This window comes from Pezoporus flaviventris, unplaced genomic scaffold (assembly GCF_033815535.1).
Source record: "Pezoporus flaviventris isolate CSIRO_AGI_PZ_B2104156 unplaced genomic scaffold, CSIRO_AGI_Pfla_v1 ptg000431l, whole genome shotgun sequence".
Lineage (NCBI taxonomy): Eukaryota > Metazoa > Chordata > Aves > Psittaciformes > Psittacidae > Pezoporus > Pezoporus flaviventris.
The window spans coordinates 20,672-40,275 of record NW_026892978.1 but is presented as its reverse complement, the minus strand read 5'-3'; the positions used below and the strand labels follow the sequence as shown (position 1 = coordinate 40,275).

The following is a 19,604-nucleotide window of genomic DNA, read 5'->3' as shown; positions in this document are numbered from 1 at the left end:
CTATGGGTCCCTGTGGGTCTCTATGGGTCCCTATGGGTCCCTGTGGGTCTCTATGGGTCCCTATGGGGTCTCTATGGGTCCCTATGGGTCCCTGTGGGTCTCTATGGGTCCCTATGGGTCCCTATGGGTCCCTATGGGGTCTCTATGGGTCCCTATGGGTCCCTGTGGGTCTCTATGGGTCCCTATGGGTCTCTATGGGTCCCTATGGGGTCTCTATGGGTCCCTATGGGTCTCTATGGGTCCCGCTATGGGTCAGGCCCCGCTCCTGACCCGGCGGCAGCAGCGCTTCCTCCTCCTCCTCCCCGTCCGCCATCGCTGCCGGATCACATGACCCCACTCCCCCTCCCCACCTGACCCCTCAATCCCCGCCTCTTCCCCTTCCACCACCCAATCCCCACCCTCCCTCCCTCCCAACCAATCACATCCCAGACCCCCCCTCCACCAACCAATAGCAGCGCGCCGTGGGCGGGACTATAGGCGAGGAGGACGAAGCCGCCGCCGCCATCTTGCCCCCCCCCCTCCCTTTACCTCAGCGCCGCCGCCATCTTGGCCCCATTGATTTCAATGGCGCTGGTCTCGGCCGACTCCCGCATCGCGGAGCTCTTGGGGGAGCTGCACCAGCTCATCAAGCAGACGCAGGTAGTGAAGCGATTTTGGGCGTTTTTGCCCGTTTTTGGGGCGTTTTTGCCCGTTTTTGGGGCGTTTTTGGGGCGTTTTCCCCCTTCCCCCCCCCCAATCCCCCTGTGTGTCTTTATCCCCTTATGGCCGCAGGAGGAGCGCTCCCGCAGCGAGCACAACTTGCTCAACATCCAGAAGACCCACGAGAGGATGCAGACGGAGAATAAAAGTGAGGGGGAGCGAATGGTGGGGGGGGGGGGGGTAAGGGATGGGGGGGACCCCCAAAAACGCCTTGAAACGGACAAAAAAAAAGCCTTGAAGTCGCTTGAAAACGGCTCGAAATGGGCAAAAAAACACCCTAAAATGACCCAAAGCGCCCTAAAACGACATCAAAACGCCTTAAAACGCCTCGGAAAGAGCTGAAAACCACCTTGAAATGACCCAAAACGCCTTAAAACGACCCAAAACGCCCTAAATTCGCCTTAAACCGCCTCAAATTGAACCTTAAACCACCCCAAAATGACCCCAAAACCGCCTTAAAACGACCCAAAACGCCCTAAATTCACCTTAAATCAGCCCAAAATGGACCTGAAACCGCCTTAAACCCCCAAAACCACCTTAAAATGACCCAAAATGCCCTAAATTCACCTTAAACCACCCCAAAATGACCCCAAAACCAACCTAAAATGACCCAAAACACCCTAAATTCACCTTAAACCACCCCAAAATGGACCTGAAACCCCCTTAAACCCCCAAAACCACCTTAAAATGACCCAAAATGCCCTAAATTCACCCTAAAGCACCCCAAAATGGACCTGAAACCCCCTTAAACCCCCAAAACCACCTTAAAATGACCCAAAACGCCCCAAATTCACCTTAAATCAGCCCAAAATGACCCCAAAACCCCCTTAAACCCCCAAAACCACCTTAAAATGACCCAAAACGCCCTAAATTCACCTTAAATCAGCCCAAAATGGACCTGAAACCCCCTTAAACCCCCAAAACCACCTTAAAATGACCCAAAATGCCCTAAATTCACCTTAAATCAGCCCAAAATGGACCTGAAACCCCCTTAAACCCCCAAAACCACCTTAAAATGACCCAAAATGCCCCAAATTCCCCTTAAATCCCCCCAATAAAGCACCTCAAACCCCCCCAAAACCCATCCCCCCCCAAGCCCCACTTGAACCCCCCTAAAACCCCCCCCCAAAAAGACCCAAACCATCCCATAATGACCCCAAATAGGCCAAACTCAGCCAATTTAGCCCAAAATGACCCAAAATCCCCCTTTTTCTCCCCAGTTTCCCCCTATTACCGGACCAAGCTGCGGGGCCTTTACACCACAGCCAAGGCGGACGCCGAGGCCGAGTGCAAGTGAGCCAAAATCCCCCTTTTTCCACCCAAAATCCCCCTTTTTCCACCCAAAATCCCCCTTTTTCCACCCAAAATCCCCCTTTTTCCACCCAAAATCCCCCTTTTTCCACCCAAAATCCCCCTTTTTCCACCCAAAATCCCCCTTTTTCCACCCAAAATCCCCTTTTTCCACCCAAAATTCCCTTTTTCCAGCCAAAATCCCCCTTTTTCCACCCAAAATCCCCCTTTTTCCACCCAAAATCCCCCTTTTTCCACCCAAAATCCCCTTTTTCCACCCAAAATCCCCCTTTTTCCACCTAAAATTATCCTTTTTCCCACGAATATCCCCCTTTTTCTACCCAAAATCCCCCTTTTTCCACCCAAAATCCTCCTTTTTCCCCAAAAATTATCCTTTTTCCCACGAAAATCATCCTTTTCCACTCAAAATCCCCCTTTTTCTACCCAAAATCCCCCTTTTTTCACCCAAAATTATCCTTTTCCATCGAAAATCCCCCTTTTTTCCCCCAAAAATCCCCCTTTTTCCACCCAAAATCCCCTTTTTTCACCCCAAATCCCTTTTTTTACATAAATCCCCGTTTTCCCACCCAAAATCCCCCTTTTTACCCAAAATCCCTGTTTTTCCACCCAAAATCCCTTTTTTTACCCAAAATCCCCCTTTTTCCACCCAAAATCCCCTTTTTTCACCCCAAATCCCTTTTTTTACATAAATCCCCGTTTTTCCCACCCAAAATCCCCCTTTTTTACCCAAAATCCCTGTTTTCCCACCCAAAATCCCCTTTTTTACCCAAAATCCCTGGTTTTCCACCCAAAATTCCTTTTTTTACCCAAAATCCCTGTTTTCCCACCCCAAATCCCTTTTTTACCCAAAATCCCCTTTTTTCCACCCAAATCTCATTTTCCCCTAAAAATCCCAATTTTCCCCACCCAAAATCTCTTTTTTCACCTAAATTTGTTTTTCCCCCCCAAATCCCCTTTTTTCCCCCCCATCCCCCCCCCATCCCCCCCCATCCCCCCCCCATCCCCCCACATCCGCCCCACACCCCCCCCACCCCCCAGCATCCTCCGCAAAGCCCTGGACAAGATCGCTGAGATCAAATCCCTCCTCGAGGAGCGACGCATCGGTACCAACCCCCCCTCTGCCCCACACATTCCCCCTCTGCCCCACACATTCCCCCTCTGCCCCACACATTCCCCCTCTGCCCCACACATTCCCCCTCTGCCCCACACATTCCCCCTCTGCCCCACACATTCCCCCTCTGCCACACACATTCCCCCTCTGCCCCACACATTCCCCTCTGACCCACACATTCCCCCTCTGCCCCACACATTCCCCCTCTGCCCCACACATTCCCCCTCTGCCCCACACATTCCCCTCTGACCCACACATTCCCCTCTGACCCACACATTTCCCCTCTGCCCCACACATTCCCCCTCTGCCCCACACATTCCCCCTCTGCCACACACATTTCCCCCTCTGCCCCACACATTTCCCACTCTCTGCCCCACACATTCCCCCCTCCTCCTCTGCCCCACACATTTCCCCTTTCCCCCCCTGCCCCACACATTTCCCCCTCTGACCCACACATTTCCCTCTGACCCACACATTTCCCCTCTGCCCCACACATTTCCCCCCTCCCCCCTGCCCCACACATTTCCCACCCCCTCTGCCCCACACATTTCCCCTTCCCCCCTGCCCCACACATTTCCCCCCTCCCCCTCTGCCCCACACATTCCCCTCTGCCCCACACATTTCCCACCCCCCCTCTGCCCCACACATTCCCCTCTGACCCACACATTTCCCACCCCTCCTCTGCCCCACACATTCCCCTCTGACCCACACATTTCCCACCCTCTGCCCCACACATTTCCCACCCCTCCTCTGCCCCACACATTCCCCTCTGACCCACACATTTCCCACCCTCTGCCCCACACATTTCCCACCCCTCCTCTGCCCCACACATTCCCCCTCTGACCCACACATTTCCCACCCTCTGCCCCACACATTTCCCACCCCTCCTCTGCCCCACACATTTCCCACCCCTCCTCTGCCCCACACATTTCCCCCTTCCCCCTCTGCCCCACACATTTCCCCCTCTGCCCCACACATTTCCCCCTCCCCCTCTGCCCCACACATTTCCCCTCTGACCCACACATTTCCCCTCTGCCCCACACATTCCCCCCTCCTCCTCTGCCCCACACATTTCCCACACCCCCTCTGCCCCACGCATTTCCCACCCCTCCTCTGCCCCACACATTTCCCACACCCCCTCTGCCCCACACATTTCCCACCCCTCCTCTGCCCCACACATTTCCCACCCCTCCTCTGCCCCACACATTTCCCACTCTCTGCCCCACACAATCCCCCTCTCTGCCACACACATTTCCCACCCCCTCTGCCCCACACATTTCCCACCCTCTGCCCCACACATTTCCCCATCTGCCCCACACATTTCCCACCCCCTCTGCCCCACACATTTCCCTCTGCCCCACACATTTCCCACCCCTCCTCTGCCCCACACATTTCCCCTCTGCCCCACACATTTCCCACCCCCTCTGCCCCACACCCCCCCTCCCCCTCTGCCCCACACATTTCCCCCCTCCCCCTCTGCCCCACACATTTCCCACACCCCCTCTGCCCCACACATTTCCCACCCCTCCTCTGCCCCACACATTTCCCACCCCTCCTCTGCCCCACACATTTCCCACTCTCTGCCCCACACATTCCCCCCCTGCCCCACACATTCCCCTCTGACCCACACATTTCCCACTCTCTGCCCCACACAATCCCCCTCTCTGCCACACACATTTCCCCTTCCCCTCTGCCCCACACATTTCCCCTTCCCCCCCTGCCCCACACAATCCCCCTTCCCCTCTGCCCCACACATTTCCCATTCTCTGCCCCACACAATCCCCCTCTCTGCCACACACATTTCCCACCCCCTCTGGCCCCACACATTTCCCCCTCTGCCCCACACATTTCCCCATCTGCCCCACACATTTCCCACCCCCTCTGGCCCCGCACATTTCCCCCTCTGCCCCACACATTCCCCCCTCCCCCTCTGCCCCACACATTTCCCTTCTGACCCACACATTTCCCCCTCTGCCCCACACATTTCCCCCTGCCCCACACATTCCCCCTCTGCCCCACACATTCCCCCTCTGCCCCACACATTCCCCCCCTGCCCCACACATTCCCCTCTGACCCACACATTCCCCTCTGCCCCACACATTCCCCCCCTGCCCCACACATTCCCCTCTGACCCACACATTTCCCACTCTCTGCCCCACACAATCCCCCTCTCTGCCACACACATTTCCCCTTCCCCTCTGCCCCACACATTTCCCACCCCCTCTGCTCCGCACATTCCCCCCTCCTCCTCTGACCCACACATTTCCCCTTCCCCCCCTGCCCCACACAATCCCCCTTCCCCTCTGCCCCACACATTTCCCATTCTCTGCCCCACACAATCCCCCTCTCTGCCACACACATTTCCCACCCCCTCTGCCCCACACATTTCCCCCTCCCCCTCTGCCCCACACATTTCCCACCCCCTCTGCCCCACACATTTCCCCCTCCCCCTCTGCCCCACACATTTCCCACCCCCTCTGCCCCACACATTTCCCCTTCCCCCCTGCCCCACACATTTCCCACCCCCTCTGCTCCGCACATTTCCCCATCTGCCCCACACATTTTCCCCTTCCCCCTCTGCCCCACATATTTCCCACCCTCTGCCCCACACATTTCCCAACCCCTATGCCCCACACATTTCCCACCCTCTCTGCCCCACACATTTCCCCCTCCCCCTCTGCCCCACGCATTTCCCACCCCCTCTGCTCCGCACATTTCCCCCTTCCCCCCCTTCCCCACACATTTCCCCTCTGACCCACACATTTCCCCTCTGCCCCACACATTTCCCCCCTCCTCCTCTGCCCCACACATTTCCCCTTCCCCCCCTGCCCCACACATTTCCCACTCTCTGCCCCACACAATCCCCCTCTCTGCCCCACACATTTCCCAACCCCCTCTCTGCCCCACATCCGCCCCCCTTTTCTCTCTGCCCCACTGAGCAGCAGCCAAGATCGCCGGGATCTATTCGGAAGCGGAGCCCCCCCGCAAGACCATGAGGAGGGGGGTGCTCATGACCCTGCTGCAGCAGTGCGCCATGACCCTGCCCCTATGGATCGGGAAGCCGGGGGAGAAGTAGGGAATCTATGGGGCTGGGGGATCTATGGGGCTGGGGGGGGATCTATGGGGCTGGGGGGGGGGAGAATCGATGGGGTTTGGGGGGGGTTTGGGGGGGAATCGATGGGGTTTGGGGGGGGAATTGGGGGGTTTGGGGGGGGATCTATGGGGCTGGAGGGGGGGGATCTGTGGGGCTGGGGTTGGGGAATCAATGGGGCTGGAGGGGGGGATCTATGGGGCTGGAGGGGGTTTGGGGGGGGAGAATCGATGGGGTTTGGGGGGGAATTGGGGGGGGTTCTATGGGTCTGAGAGGGGGATCAATGGGGCTGGAAGGGGGAATCAATGGGGCTGGGGTTGGGGAATATATGGGGCTGGAGGGGGGGATCTATGGGGCTGGAAGGGGGAATCAATGGGGCTGGGGTTGGGGAATCTATGGGGCTGGAAGGGGGAATCAATGGGGCTGAGGAGGGGGGTGCTCATGACCCTGCTGCAGCAGTGCGCCATGACCCTGCCCCTATGGATCGGGAAGCCGGGGGAGAAGTAGGGAATCTATGGGGCTGGGGGATCTATGGGGCTGGGGGGGGATCTATGGGGCTGGGGGGGGGGAGAATCGATGGGGTTTGGGGGGGGAATTGGGGGGTTTGGTGGGGGATCTATGGGGCTGGAGGGGGGGGATCTATGGGGTTGAGGTTGGGGAATCTATGGGGCTGGAGGGGGGGAATCAATGGGGCTGGGGGGGGTTTGGGGGGGAGAATCGATGGGGTTTGTGGGGGAATTGGGGGGGATCTATGGGGCTGGGAGGGGGATCAATGGGGCTGGAAGGGGGAATCAATGGGGCTGGGGTTGGGGAATATATGGGCCTGGAGGGGGGGATCTATGGGGCTGGAAGGGGGAATCAATGGGGCTGAGGAGGGGGGTGCTCATGACCCTGCTGCAGCAGTGCGCCATGACCCTGCCCCTATGGATCGGGAAGCCGGGGGAGAAGTAGGGAATCTATGGGGCTGGGGGATCTATGGGGCTGGGGGATCTATGGGGCTGGGGGGGGGAGAATCGATGGGGTTTGGGGGGGGTTTGGGGGGGAATCGATGGGGTTTGGGGGGGAATTGGGGGGTTTGGGGGGGGATCTATGGGGCTGGAGGGGGGGATCTATGGGGCTGGAGGGGGCGGATCTATGGGGCTGGAGGGGGGATCTATGGGGCTGGGGGGGGGAGAATCGATGGGGTTTGGGGGGGAATCGATGGGGTTTGGGGGGGGAATTGGGGGGTTTGGGGGGGGATCTATGGGGCTGGAGGGGGGGGATCTATGGGGCTGGAGGGGGGGATCTATGGGGCTGGGGTTGGGTAATCAATGGGGCTGGAGGGGGGGAATCAATGGGGCTGAGGGGTTTGGGGGGGGAGAATCGATGGGGTTTGGGGGGGAATTGGGGGGGGGATCTATGGGTCTGGGAGGGGGATCAGTGGGGCTGGAAGGGGGAATCAATGGGGCTGGGGTTGGGGAATCTATGGGGCTGGAGGGGGGGGATCAATGGGGCTGGAAGGGGGGATCTATGGGGCTGGGGTTGGGGAATCAATGGGGCTGGGGGGGGGTTGGGGGGGGAGAATCGATGTGGTTTGGGGGGGGATCTATGGGGCTGGGGGGGGATCAATGGGGCTGGAAGGGGGAATCTATGGGGCTGGGGTTGGGGAATCTATGGGGCTGGAGGGGGGGATCTATGGGGCTGGAAGGGGGAATCAATGGGGCTGGGGGGGGTTGGGGGGGGAGAATCGATGGGGTTTGTGGGGGAATTGGGGGGGATCTATGGGGCTGGGAGGGGGATCAATGGGGCTGGAAGGGGGAATCAATGGGGCTGGGGTTGGGGAATATATGGGGCTGGAGGGGGGGATCTATGGGGCTGGAAGGGGGAATCAATGGGGCTGGGGTTGGGGAATCTATGGGGCTGGAAGGGGGAATCAATGGGGCTGGGGTTGGGGAATCTATGGGGCTGGAGGGGGGGGATCAATGGGGCTGGAAGGGGGAATCAATGGGGCTGGGGTTGGGGAATCAATGGGGCTGGGGGGGGTTGGGGGGGGAGAATCGATGTGGTTTGGGGGGGGATCTATGGGGCTGGGGGGGGATCAATGGGGCTGGAAGGGGGAATCAATGGGGCTGGGGTTGGGGAATCTATGGGGCTGGAGGGGGGGGGATCTATGGGGTTGGGGGGGGTTTGGGGGGGGAGAATCGATGGGGTTTGGGGGGGAATTGGGGGGGGATCTATGGGGCTGGGAGGGGGATCAATGGGGCTGGAAGGGGGAATCTATGGGGCTGGGGTTGGGGAATCTATGGGGCTGGAGGGGGGGATCTATGGGGCTGGAAGGGGGAATCAATGGGGCTGAGGAGGGGGGTGCTCATGACCCTGCTGCAGCAGTGCGCCATGACCCTGCCCCTATGGATTGGGAAGCCGGGGGAGAAGTAGGGAATCTATGGGGCTGGGGGATCTATGGGGCTGGGGGGGGATCTATGGGGCTGGAAGGGGGAATCAATGGGGCTGGGGTTGGGGAATCAATGGGGCTGGGGGGGGTTTGGTGGGGGAGAATCGATGGGGTTTGGGGGGGGGAATTGGGGGGGATCTATGGGTCTGGGAGGGGGATCAATGGGGCTGGAAGGCGGAATCAATGGGGCTGATGAGGGGGGGATCTATGGGGCTAGGGTTGGGGAATCAATGGGGCTGGAGGGGGGGAATCAATGGGGCTGGGGGGGGATCTATGGGTCTGGGAGGGGGATCTATGGGGCTGGAGGGGGGGGATCTATGGGGCTGGAGGGGAAATCAATGGGGCTGGGAAGGGGGAATCGATGGGGCTGGGGGGGAAATGCGTAGATTTTGGAGGAAATTCCTGGATTTTGGGTGTAAATCCCTGGATTTTGGGGTAAAATCCCTGAATTTTGGGTAAAAACTGGTGGGTTTTTGGAAATCCCTGGATTTTGGGTGTAAATCCCTGGATTTTGGGTGGAAATCCCTGGATTTTGGGTGTAAATCCCTGGAATTTTGGTGAAAACTGGTGTTTTTTTGGAAATCCCTGGATTTTGGGTGTAAATCCCCCAGATTTTGGGTTAAAATCCCTGGATTTTGCGTGTAAATCCCTGGATTTTGGGTGTAAATCTGTGGATTTTGGGTGTAAATCTGTGGATTTTGGGTTAAAATCCCTGGATTTTGCGTGTAAATCCCTGGATTTTGGGTGTAAATCTGTGGATTTTGGGTGTAAATCCCTGGATTTTGGGTTAAAATCCCTGGATTTTGGGTGTAAATCTGTGGATTTTGGGTTAAAATCCCTGGATTTTGGGTGAAAACTGGTGTTTTTTTGGAAATCCCTGGATTTTGGGTGTAAATCTGTGGATTTTGGGTGTAAATCCCTGGATTTTGGGTGTAAATTCCTGGATTTTGGGTGTAAATCCCTGGATTTTTGGTGAAAACTGGTGTTTTTTTGGAAATCCGTGGATTTTGGGTGTAAATCTGTGGATTTTGGGTGTAAATTTGTGGATTTTGGGTGTAAATCCCGGGATTTTGGGTGTAAATCCCCCAGATTTTGGGTTAAAATCCCTGGATTTTGGGTGTAAATCCCTGGATTTTGGGTGTAAATCCCCCAGATTTTGGGTTAAAATCCCTGGATTTTGGGTTAAAATCCCTGGATTTTGGGTGTAAATCTGTGGATTTTGGGTGTAAATCCCTGGATTTTGGGTGTAAATCTGTGGATTTTGGGTGTAAATCTGTGGATTTTGGGTGTAAATCTGTGGTTTTTGGGTTAAAATCCCTGGATTTTGGGTGAAAACTGATGGTTTTTTGGAAATCCCTGGATTTTGGGTGTAAATCTGTGGATTTTGGGTTAAAATCCCTGGATTTTGGGTGTAAATCCTTGGATTTTGGGTGTAAATCTGTGGATTTTGGGTGTAAATCCCTGGATTTTGGGTTAAAATCCCTGGATTTTGGGTGTAAATCTCTGGATTTGGGGTGTAAATCCCTGGATTTTGGGTTAAAATCCCTGGATTTTGGGTGAAAACTGATGGTTTTTTGGAAATCCCTGGATTTTGGGTGTAAATCTGTGGATTTTGGGTGTAAATCCCTGGATTTTGGGTGAAAACTGATGGTTTTTTGGAAATCCCTGGATTTTGGGTGTCAATCCCTGGATTTGGTTGTAAATCCCCCAGATTTTGGGTGTAAATCCCTGGATTTTGGGTGTAAATCCCCCAGATTTTGGGTTAAAATCCCTGGATTTTGGGTGTAAATCCGTGGATTTTGGGTGTAAATCCCTGGATTTTGGGTGTAAATCCCCCAGATTTTGGGTTAAAATCCCTGGATTTTGGGTGTAAATCTGTGCATTTTGGGTTAAAATCCCTGGATTTTGGGTGGAAACTGATGGTTTTTTGGAAATCCATGGATTTTGGGTGTAAATCTGTGGATTTTGGGTGTAAATCCCTGGATTTTGGGTGTAAATCTGTGGATTTTGGGTGTAAATCCCTGGATTTTGGGTGAAAACTGATGGTTTTTTGGAAATCCCTGTATTTTGGGTGTAAATCTGTGGATTTTGGGTGTAAATCCTTGGATTTTGGGTGTAAATCTGTGGATTTTGGGTGAAAACTGGTGTTTTTTTTGGAAATCCAGGGATTTTGGGTGTAAATCTGTGGATTTTGGGTGTAAATCCCTGGATTTTGGGTGTAAATCTGTGGATTTTGGGTGTAAATCCCTGGATTTTGGGTGTAAATCCCTGGATTTTGGGTGTAAATCTGTGAATTTTGGGTGTAAATCTGTGGATTTTGGGTGTAAATCTGTGGATTTTGGGTGTAAATCTGTGGATTTTGGGTTAAAATCCCTGGATTTTGGGTGAAAACTGATGTTTTTTTGGAAATCCCTGGATTTTGGGTGTAAATCCTTGGATTTTGGGTGTAAATCCCTGGATTTGGGTTGTTTTGCAGGCCCCCCCCGCTCTGCGGCGCCGTCCCGGCCGCCGGGGACTACGTGGCCAAGCCTGGGGACAAGGTGGCGGCGAGGGTGAAGGCCCTGGAGGGGGATGAGCAATGGATCCTGGCCGAGGTGGTGAGCTACAGCCATGCTGCCAACAAGTGAGCCCCAAAACGGCCCAAAATTGACCCAAAACACGCCCAAAATGGCCCAAAACGGCCCAAAATATGCCCAAAACGGCCCAAAATTGCCCCCAAACGGCCCAAATCTGAGCAAAATGACCCAAAATAGTCCCAAAACAGCTCAAATCTCAGCCAAATGAGCCCAAATAGCACCAAAACTGACCAAAATGACCCAAAATTGCCCCCAAATGGCTAAAATGTGACCAAAATGACCCAAAATCGCCCCAAAACAGCTCAAAACGACCCAAAATACACCCAAAATAGCCCCCAAACGACCCAAATCTGAGCAAAAATACCCAAAATTGCCCCAAAATGGCCAAAACCTGACCAAAATGACCCAGATCTGAGCAAAATGAGCCCAAATAGCCTCCAAACGGCCCAAAAATGACCCAAATCTGAGCAAAACGACCCAAAATTGACCTAAAACAGCCAAAATCTGAGCAAAAATGAGCCCAAATAGCCCACAAACGGCCCAAATCTGACCAAAATGACCCAGATCAGAGCAAAATGACCCAAAATTGCCCCCAAACGGCCAAAATGTGACCAAAATGAGCCAAAATACCCCCAAACTGGCCAAAATCTGAGCAAAATGACCCAAAATTGCCCCAAATCTGACCAGAATGACCCAAAATGGCCCCAAACCAGGCCTGGAGGGGGATGAGCAATGGATCCTGGCCGAGGTGGTGAGCTACAGCCATGCTGCCAACAAGTGAGCCTCACACACCAAAACGGCCCAATACGGCCCAAAATTGCCCCAAAACGGCCCAAACTACGCCCAAAATTGCCCCAAAATATGACCCAAACGGCCCAAATCTGAGCAAAATGACCCAAAATAGCCCTAAAACAGCCAGAATGTGACCAAAATGAGCCCAAATTGACCCAAAACAGCCCAAAATCACCCTCAATGGCCTTAAATGACCCAAAATAGCCCCCAGACAGTCCAAATCTGAGCCAAATGAGCCCAAATAGTCCCTAAACGGCCCAAACCTGACCAAAATGATCCGAATCTGACCAAAATAGCCCCAAAACAGCCCAAATCTGAGCCAAATGAGCCCAAATAGCCTCCAAACGGCCCAAATCTGAGCCAAACGAGCCCAAGTAGCACCAAAACGGCCCAAATCTGAGCAAAATGACCCAAAATTGCCCCCAAATGGCTAAAGTGTGACCAAAATGACCCAAAATCGCCCCAAAACAGCCCAAAACGACCCAAAATAGCCCCCAAACGACCCAAATCTGAGCAAAAATACCCAAAATTGCCCCAAAATGGCCAAAACCTGACCAAAATGACCCAGATCTGAGCAAAATGAGCCCAAATAGCCTCCAAACGGCCAAAATGTGCCCAAAGTGACCCAAAATAGCCCCCAAACAGCCCAAATCTGAGCAAAAATGAGCCCAAATAGCCCCCAAACAGCCCAAATCTGAGCCAAATGAGCCCAAATAGCCCCCAAACAGCCCAAATCTGAGCAAAAATGAGCCCAAATAGCCCCAAAACAGCCCAAAATGACCCAAAATACACCCAAAATGAGCCCAAATAGCCCCAAAACGGCCAAAATCTGAGCAAAATGACCCAGAATCGCCCACAAATGGCTAAAATGTGACCAAAATGAGCCCAAATTGCCCCCAAACAGCCCAAAATCACCCTCAATGGCCTTAAATGACCCAAAATAGCCCCTAAGCAGCACAAATCTGAGCCAAATGCGCCCAAATAGCCCCAAAACGGCCCAAACCTGACCAAAATCACCTGAATCTGAGCAAAATGACCCAAAATAGCCCCAAAACAGCCCAAATCTGAGCCAAACGAGCCCAAATCGCACCAAAACAGCCCCAAATGACCCAAAATACACCCAAAATAGCCCCCAAACGGCCCAAATCTGAGCCGAATGAGCCCAAATAGCCCCAAAACAGCCCAAATCTGAGCAAAATGACCCAAAATCGCCACAAAATGGCCAAAATCTGAGCAAAAATGACCCAAAACAGCCCAAATCTGAGCCAAATGCGCCCAAATAGCACCAAAACAGCCCCAAATTGACCAAAATGCACCCAAAATGGCCCAAAATAGCCCCCAAACAACCCAAATCTGAGCCAAATGAGCCCAAATAGCCCCAAAACGGCCAAAATCTGAGCAAAATGACCCAAAATCGCCACAAAACTGCCAATAATGTCCCAAAATCGCCCTGAAACGGCCAAAATTGTGACCAAAATGAGCCAAAATAGCCCCAAAGCGGCCCAAATCCCCTAAAATGACCCAAACCAGCCAAAATTTAGCCAGAATTTGTCCAAAATGACCCAAAATAGCCTCAAAGTGGCCCAAAACCCCCAAAATGACCCAAACCAGGCAAAATTAAGCCAAAATTTGTCCAAAATGCCCCAAAATAGGCCCAAAGCAGCCCAAAACCCCCAAAATGACCCAAAACAGGCAAAATTTAGCCAAAATTTGTCCAAAATAGCCTAAATCCCCCAAAATGACCCAAACCGGCCAAAATTTAGCCAAAATTTGTCCAAACTGACCCAAAATAGCCTCAAAGTGGCCCAAAACCCCCAAAATGACCCAAACCAGGCAAAACTTAGCCAATATTTGACCAAAATGACCCAAAATAGCCCAAATTCTCCAAAATGACCCAAACCAGGCAAAATTTAGCCAAAATTCGACCAAAATGATCCAAAATAGCCCAAATTCCCCAAAATGACCCAAACCAGGCAAAATTTAGCCAAAATTCGACCAAAATGACCCAAAATAGCCCAAATCCCCCAAAATGACCCAAACCCACCCAAAATTAGCCCCAAATGCCCCAAAACTGCCCAAATTTGGCCCAAATCCGCCCAAAATGCTCCAAATTTGGCCCAAACCACCCCAAAATCACAAAAATGACCCAAATCCCCCCAAATTTGAGCCCCCAAAGTGACCCAAAATCCTTCTTTTTGACCCCATTTTTGGGTCTCCCCCCCCCCCCAGGTACGAGGTCGATGACATCGATGAAGAGGGCAAAGAGTGAGTGCGGTCCTGCCCCATAGCGCCCCATAGGCACCCCATAGAGCCCCATAGCGCTCCATAGACCTCCATAGGCACCCCACAGAGCCCCGTAGCGCTCCATAGACCTCCATAGAGACCCCATAGCGCCCCCATAGCCCCCCATAGGCACCCCATGGCGCCCCATAGTGCTTCATAGCCACCCCATAGCGCCCCGTAGATACCCCATAGCGCCCCATAGACACCCCTTAGACCCACATAGACACCCCATAGAGCCCCATAGACACTCTTTAGACCCCCATAGACACCCCATAGACACCCATAGACACCCCATAGACACCCATAGACACCCATAGAGCCCCATAGACACCCCATAGAGCCCCATAGACACCCCATAGTGCCCCATAGACAACCCTTAGACCCCCATAGACACCCCATATCGCCCCATAGACACCCCTTAGACCCACATAGACACCCCATAGAGCCCCATATACCCCCATAGAGCCCCATAGACACCCATAGACCCCTATAGAGCCCCATAGCCACCCCATATTGCCCCATAGAGACCCCTTAGACCCCCATAGACACCCCTTAGACCCCCATAGACACCCCATAGCGCCCCATAGACACCCATAAACACCCCATAGACACCCCATAGCCGCCCCACAGCCCCCTATCCCCCCCATAGACGGCACACGCTGAGCCGGCGCCGCATCATCCCGCTGCCGCAGTGGAAGACCCCTCATAGACCCCCATAGAGCCCCATAGACACCCCATAGCGCCCCATAGGCACCCATAGGCACCCATAGCACCCCATAGACACCCCATAGCCGCCCCATAGCCGCCCCACAGCCCCCTATGCCCCCCATAGACAGCACACGCTGAGCCGGTGCTGCATCATCCCGCTGCCGCAGTGGAAGACCCCACATAGACCCCCATAGAGCCCCATAGACACCCCATAGCGCCCCACAGACACCCATAGGCACCCATAGCACCCCATAGACACCCCATAGCCGCCCCATAGCCGCCCCACAGCCCCCTATGCCCCCCATAGACGGCACACTCTGAGCCGGCGCCGCATCATCCCGCTGCCGCAGTGGAAGACCCCTCATAGACCCCCATAGAGCCCCATAGACACCCCTTAGACCCCCATAGACACCCCATAGCGCCCCATAGACACCCCTTAGACCCCCATAGACACCCCTTAGACCCCCATAGACACCCCATATACCCCATAGACACCCCATAGCGCCCCATAGACACGCCTTAGACCCCCATAGACACCCCATAGAGCCCCATAGACACCCCATAGAGCCCCATAGACACTCTTTAGACCCCCATAGCCACCCCATAGACACCCATAGACACCCCATAGCGCCCCATAGACCCCCATAGAGCCCCATAGCCACCCCATAGACACCCATAGACACCCCATAAACACCCCATAGACACCTCATAGACACCCATAGCACCCCATAGACACCCCACAGCCCCCTATGCCCCCCATAGACGGCACACGCTGAGCCGGCGCCGCATCATCCCGCTGCCGCAGTGGAAGACCCCTCATAGACCCCCATAGAGCCCCATAGACACCCCATAGACACCCATAGACACCCCATAAACACCCCATAGACACCTCATAGACACCCATAGCGCCCCATAGACACCCCACAGCCCCCTATGCCCCCCATAGACGGCACACGCTGAGCCGGCGCCGCATCATCCCGCTGCCGCAGTGGAAGACCCCTCATAGACCCCCATAGAGCCCCATAGACACCCCATAGACACCCATAGACACCCCATAAACACCCCATAGACACCTCATAGACACCCATAGCGCCCCATAGCCGCCCCACAGCCCCCTATGCCCCCCATAGACGGCACACGCTGAGCCGGCGCTGCATCATCCCGCTGCCGCAGTGGAAGACCCCTCATAGACCCCCATAGACACCCCATAGCGCCCCATAGACACCCATAGACACCCCATAGACACCCATAGACACCCCATAGACCCTCTTAGACCCCCATAGACACCCCATAGACCCCCATAGAGCCCCATAGACACCCCATAGAGCCCCATAGACACCCCATAGAGCCCCATAGACACCCCATAGACCCCCCTTAGACCCACATAGACACCCCATAGTGCCCCATAGACCCCCATAGACACCCCATAGAGCGCACATAGATCCCCGTAGACCCCCATAGACACCCCATAGTGCCCCATAGACACCCCATAGACCCCCATAGACACCCATAGAGCCCCATAGCGCCCCATAGACACCCCATGGACACCCATAAACACCTCATAGACCCCCATAAACACCCCATAGCGCCCCATAGACACCCATAAACACCCCATAGACACCCCATAGCCGCCCCACAGCCCTCTATCCCCCCATAGACGGCACACGCTGAGCCGGCGCCGCATCATCCCGCTGCCGCAGTGGAAGACGAACCCGGAGACGGACCCGGAGGCTCTGTTCCAACGGGAGCAGCTCGTGCTGGCCCTGTACCCCCAGACCACGTGCTTCTATAGGGCGCTCATCCACACCCCCCCCCAGCGTGTGGGTCACCCCTCGGGGGCAATGGGGAGCAGTGGGGGTCAATGGGGATCAATGGGATTGAGTGGGGAGCAATGGAAGTCAATGGGATTGAGTGGGGAGCAATGGGGGTCAATGGGGATCAATGGGATTGAATGGGGATCAATGGGGGTCAATGGGGAGCAATGGAAGTCAATGGGATTGAACGGGGATCAATGGGGAGCAATGGAAGTCAATGGGATTGAGTGGGGTTCAATGGGGAGCAATGGAAGTCAATGGGATTGAGTGGGGTTCAATGGGGAGCAATGGAAGTCAATGGGATTGAGTGGGGTGCAATGGGGGTCAATGGGGATCAATGGGATTGAATGGGGATCAATGGGGAGCAATGGAAGTCAATGGGATTGAGTGGGGAGCAATGGGGGTGAATGGGGATCAATGGGATTGAGTGGGGTTCAATGGGGAGCAATGGAAGTCAATGGGATTGAATGGGGAGTAATGGGGGTCAATGGGATTGAGTGGGGATCAATGGGGGTCAATGGGAAGCAATGGGGAGCAATGGAAGTCAATGGGAAGCAATGGGGATCAATGGAAGTCAATGGGATTGAGTGGGGATCAATGGAAGTCAATGGGGATGGATGGAGATCAATGGAAGTCAATGGGATTGAGTGGGGAGCAATGGGGGTCCATGGGATTGAGTGGGGATCAATGGGGAGCAATGGGGAGCAATGGGGGTCAATGGGATTGAGTGGGGTTCAATGGGGGTCAATGGGATTGAATGGGGGTCAATGGGGAGCAATGGGGATGGGGATGGGGGGGATTCCCCCAGACCACGTGCTTCTATAGGGTGCTCATCCACACCCCCCCCAGCGTATGGGTCACCCCTCGGGGGCAATGGGGAGCAGTGGGGGTCAATGGGATTGAATGGGGATCAATGGGGAGCAATGGAAGTGAATGGGATTGACTGGGGAGCAATGGGGATCAATGGGGCTGGGTTTGAATGGGAATCAATGGGGATCAATGGGGCTGGGGAAGTGACCCAGAAGTGACTGGTCATGGGCTGTGACCCGGAAAAGGGGTGGCACTTCCGGGAATGGGCGGGGACTTCCGGGAAGTGACCCGGAACTTACCCGGAAATGGCCTGGCGCTTCCCGGAAGTAACCCGGAAATGTGCCTTCAGGAAGTGACCCAAAAATGGGATGGGACTTCCGGGAAGTGACCCGGAAGTGGGCTGGGACTTGCAGAAGGGATCGGAAATTGGCTTTCCGGGAAGCGACCCGGAAGTGGGCTAGGACGTGCAAAAGGGATCGGAAATTGGACTTTACTTCTGGGAAGTGACCCGGAAGCGAGTTAATTCTTCCGGGAAGTGACCCGGAAGTGGGCTAGGACTTGCAAAAGGGGCCGAAAATGGGGCGTTACTTCCGGGAAGTGACCCCGAAGTGAGCTAGGACTTGCAGAAGGGACCGGAAATGGGGCAAGACTTCCGGGAAGTGACCCGGAAGTGGGCTGGGACTTGCAGAAGGGACCGGAAATAGGGCGTTACTTCCGGGAAGTGACCCGGAAGCAGGTTAATTCGAGCCGGAAGTGAGCTGGGACTTCCGGGAAGTGACCCGGAAGTGACGTTTTCCTTTCCTTGCCCTCCCCCAGCCGCAGGACGATTACTCGGTGCTGTTTGAGGACACCTCGTACGCCGACGGGTACTCGCCCCCCCTCAACGTGGCGCAGCGCTACGTGGTGGCCTGCAGGGAGAGCAGGAAGAAGTGACCCGGAATGGGGCGAAAATGGGGTGGAAATGGGGGAAAAATGGGGGAAAACGGTGAAAAAATTGGGAAAAAAGGTGAAAAGTGAGGAAAAACGGTGAAAAAATGGGGAAAAAACAGGGGAAAAATGGTGTAAAAATGAGGAAAATAGGGAAAAGAAGGGTACGTGGTGGCCTGCAGGGAGAGCAGGAAGAAGTGACCCGGAACGGGGCGAAAATGGGGTGGAAATGGGGGAAAATGGTGAAAAAATGAGGAAAAACGGGGGAAAAATGGGGGAAAAAGGTGAAAAGTGAGGAAAAACGGTGAAAAAATGGGGGAAAAACAGGGGAAAAATGGTGTAAAAATGAGGAAAATAGGGAAAAGAAGGGTACGTGGTGGCCTGCAGGGAGAGCAGGAAGAAGTGACCCGGAACGGGGTGAAAATGGGGGAAAACGGTGAAAAAATGAGGAAAAATGGGGAAAAACAGGGGAAAAATGGTGTAAAAATGAGGAAAATAGGGAAAAGAAGGGTACGTGGTGGCCTGCAGGGAGAGCAGGAAGGACCTGAAATGGGGCAAAAATGGGTGGGGAAATAGGGTGGAAATGGGGAAAATAGAAAAAAACGGGAAAAACTGTGAAAAATGGGGAAAAACGGTGAAAAAATGAGGGAAAATGGGGAAAAAAGATGGGAAAAAGAAGGGTACGTGGTGGGCTGCAGGGAGAGCAGGAAGAAGTGACCCAAAATGGGGCAAAAAAGGGCGAAAATGGGCAAAAACGGGGTGGAAATGGGGGAAATAGAGAAAAAAATGGGGAAAAAAGGTGAAAAATTAGGAAAAAAAACGCAGAAAAAATGGGGAAAAACAGGGAAAAGTGGAAAAACAGGGAAAAAATGGGGATAAGAAGGGTACGTGGTGGCCTGCAGGGAGAGCAGGAAGAAGTGACCCGGAACGGGGCGAAAATGGGGAAAAAATGGGGAAAAACGGTGAAAAAATGGGGGAAAAAGGTGAAAAGTGAGGAAAAACGGTGAAAAATGGGGAAAAACGGGGGAAAAATGGGGAAAAAAAGGGTACG

General features: G+C 54.3%; 1 protein-coding gene across 2 annotated transcripts; it reads left to right on the top strand.

Annotated features, from left to right (window-relative positions):
• The first annotated feature begins 499 nt into the window (after nt 1–499).
• SGF29 (SAGA complex associated factor 29) lies at nt 500–18,591 on the top strand. Of its 2 annotated transcripts, none has more exons than XM_061443567.1 (9): nt 500–639; nt 772–847; nt 1,920–1,992; nt 3,049–3,113; nt 6,064–6,193; nt 11,120–11,266; nt 14,241–14,276; nt 16,660–16,822; nt 18,443–18,591. In XM_061443567.1, exons 1-9 carry the CDS (start codon nt 565–567, stop codon nt 18,557–18,559), a joined length of 882 nt encoding a protein of 293 aa, XP_061299551.1. In that variant the 5' UTR covers nt 500–564; the 3' UTR covers nt 18,560–18,591. The 2 variants fall into 2 exon arrangements, with proteins under 2 accessions (XP_061299551.1, XP_061299552.1); XM_061443568.1 differs by having other exon boundaries at nt 500–642; nt 775–847.
• Nucleotides 18,592–19,604: the final 1,013 nt, after the last annotated feature.

What these genes read in the sequence shown, in the direction of transcription:
- SGF29 (XM_061443567.1), top strand. Translation starts at nt 565, where the DNA reads ATGGCGCTGGTCTCGGCCGACTCCCGCATCGCGGAGCTCTTGGGGGAG. An exon ending in GACGCCGAGGCCGAGTGCAA is followed by an intron (nt 1,993 to 3,048) that starts GTGAGCCAAAAT and finishes CCCACCCCCCAG; the next exon opens with CATCCTCCGCAAAGCCCTGG. An exon ending in TACAGCCATGCTGCCAACAA is followed by an intron (nt 11,267 to 14,240) that starts GTGAGCCCCAAA and finishes CCCCCCCCCCAG; the next exon opens with GTACGAGGTCGATGACATCG.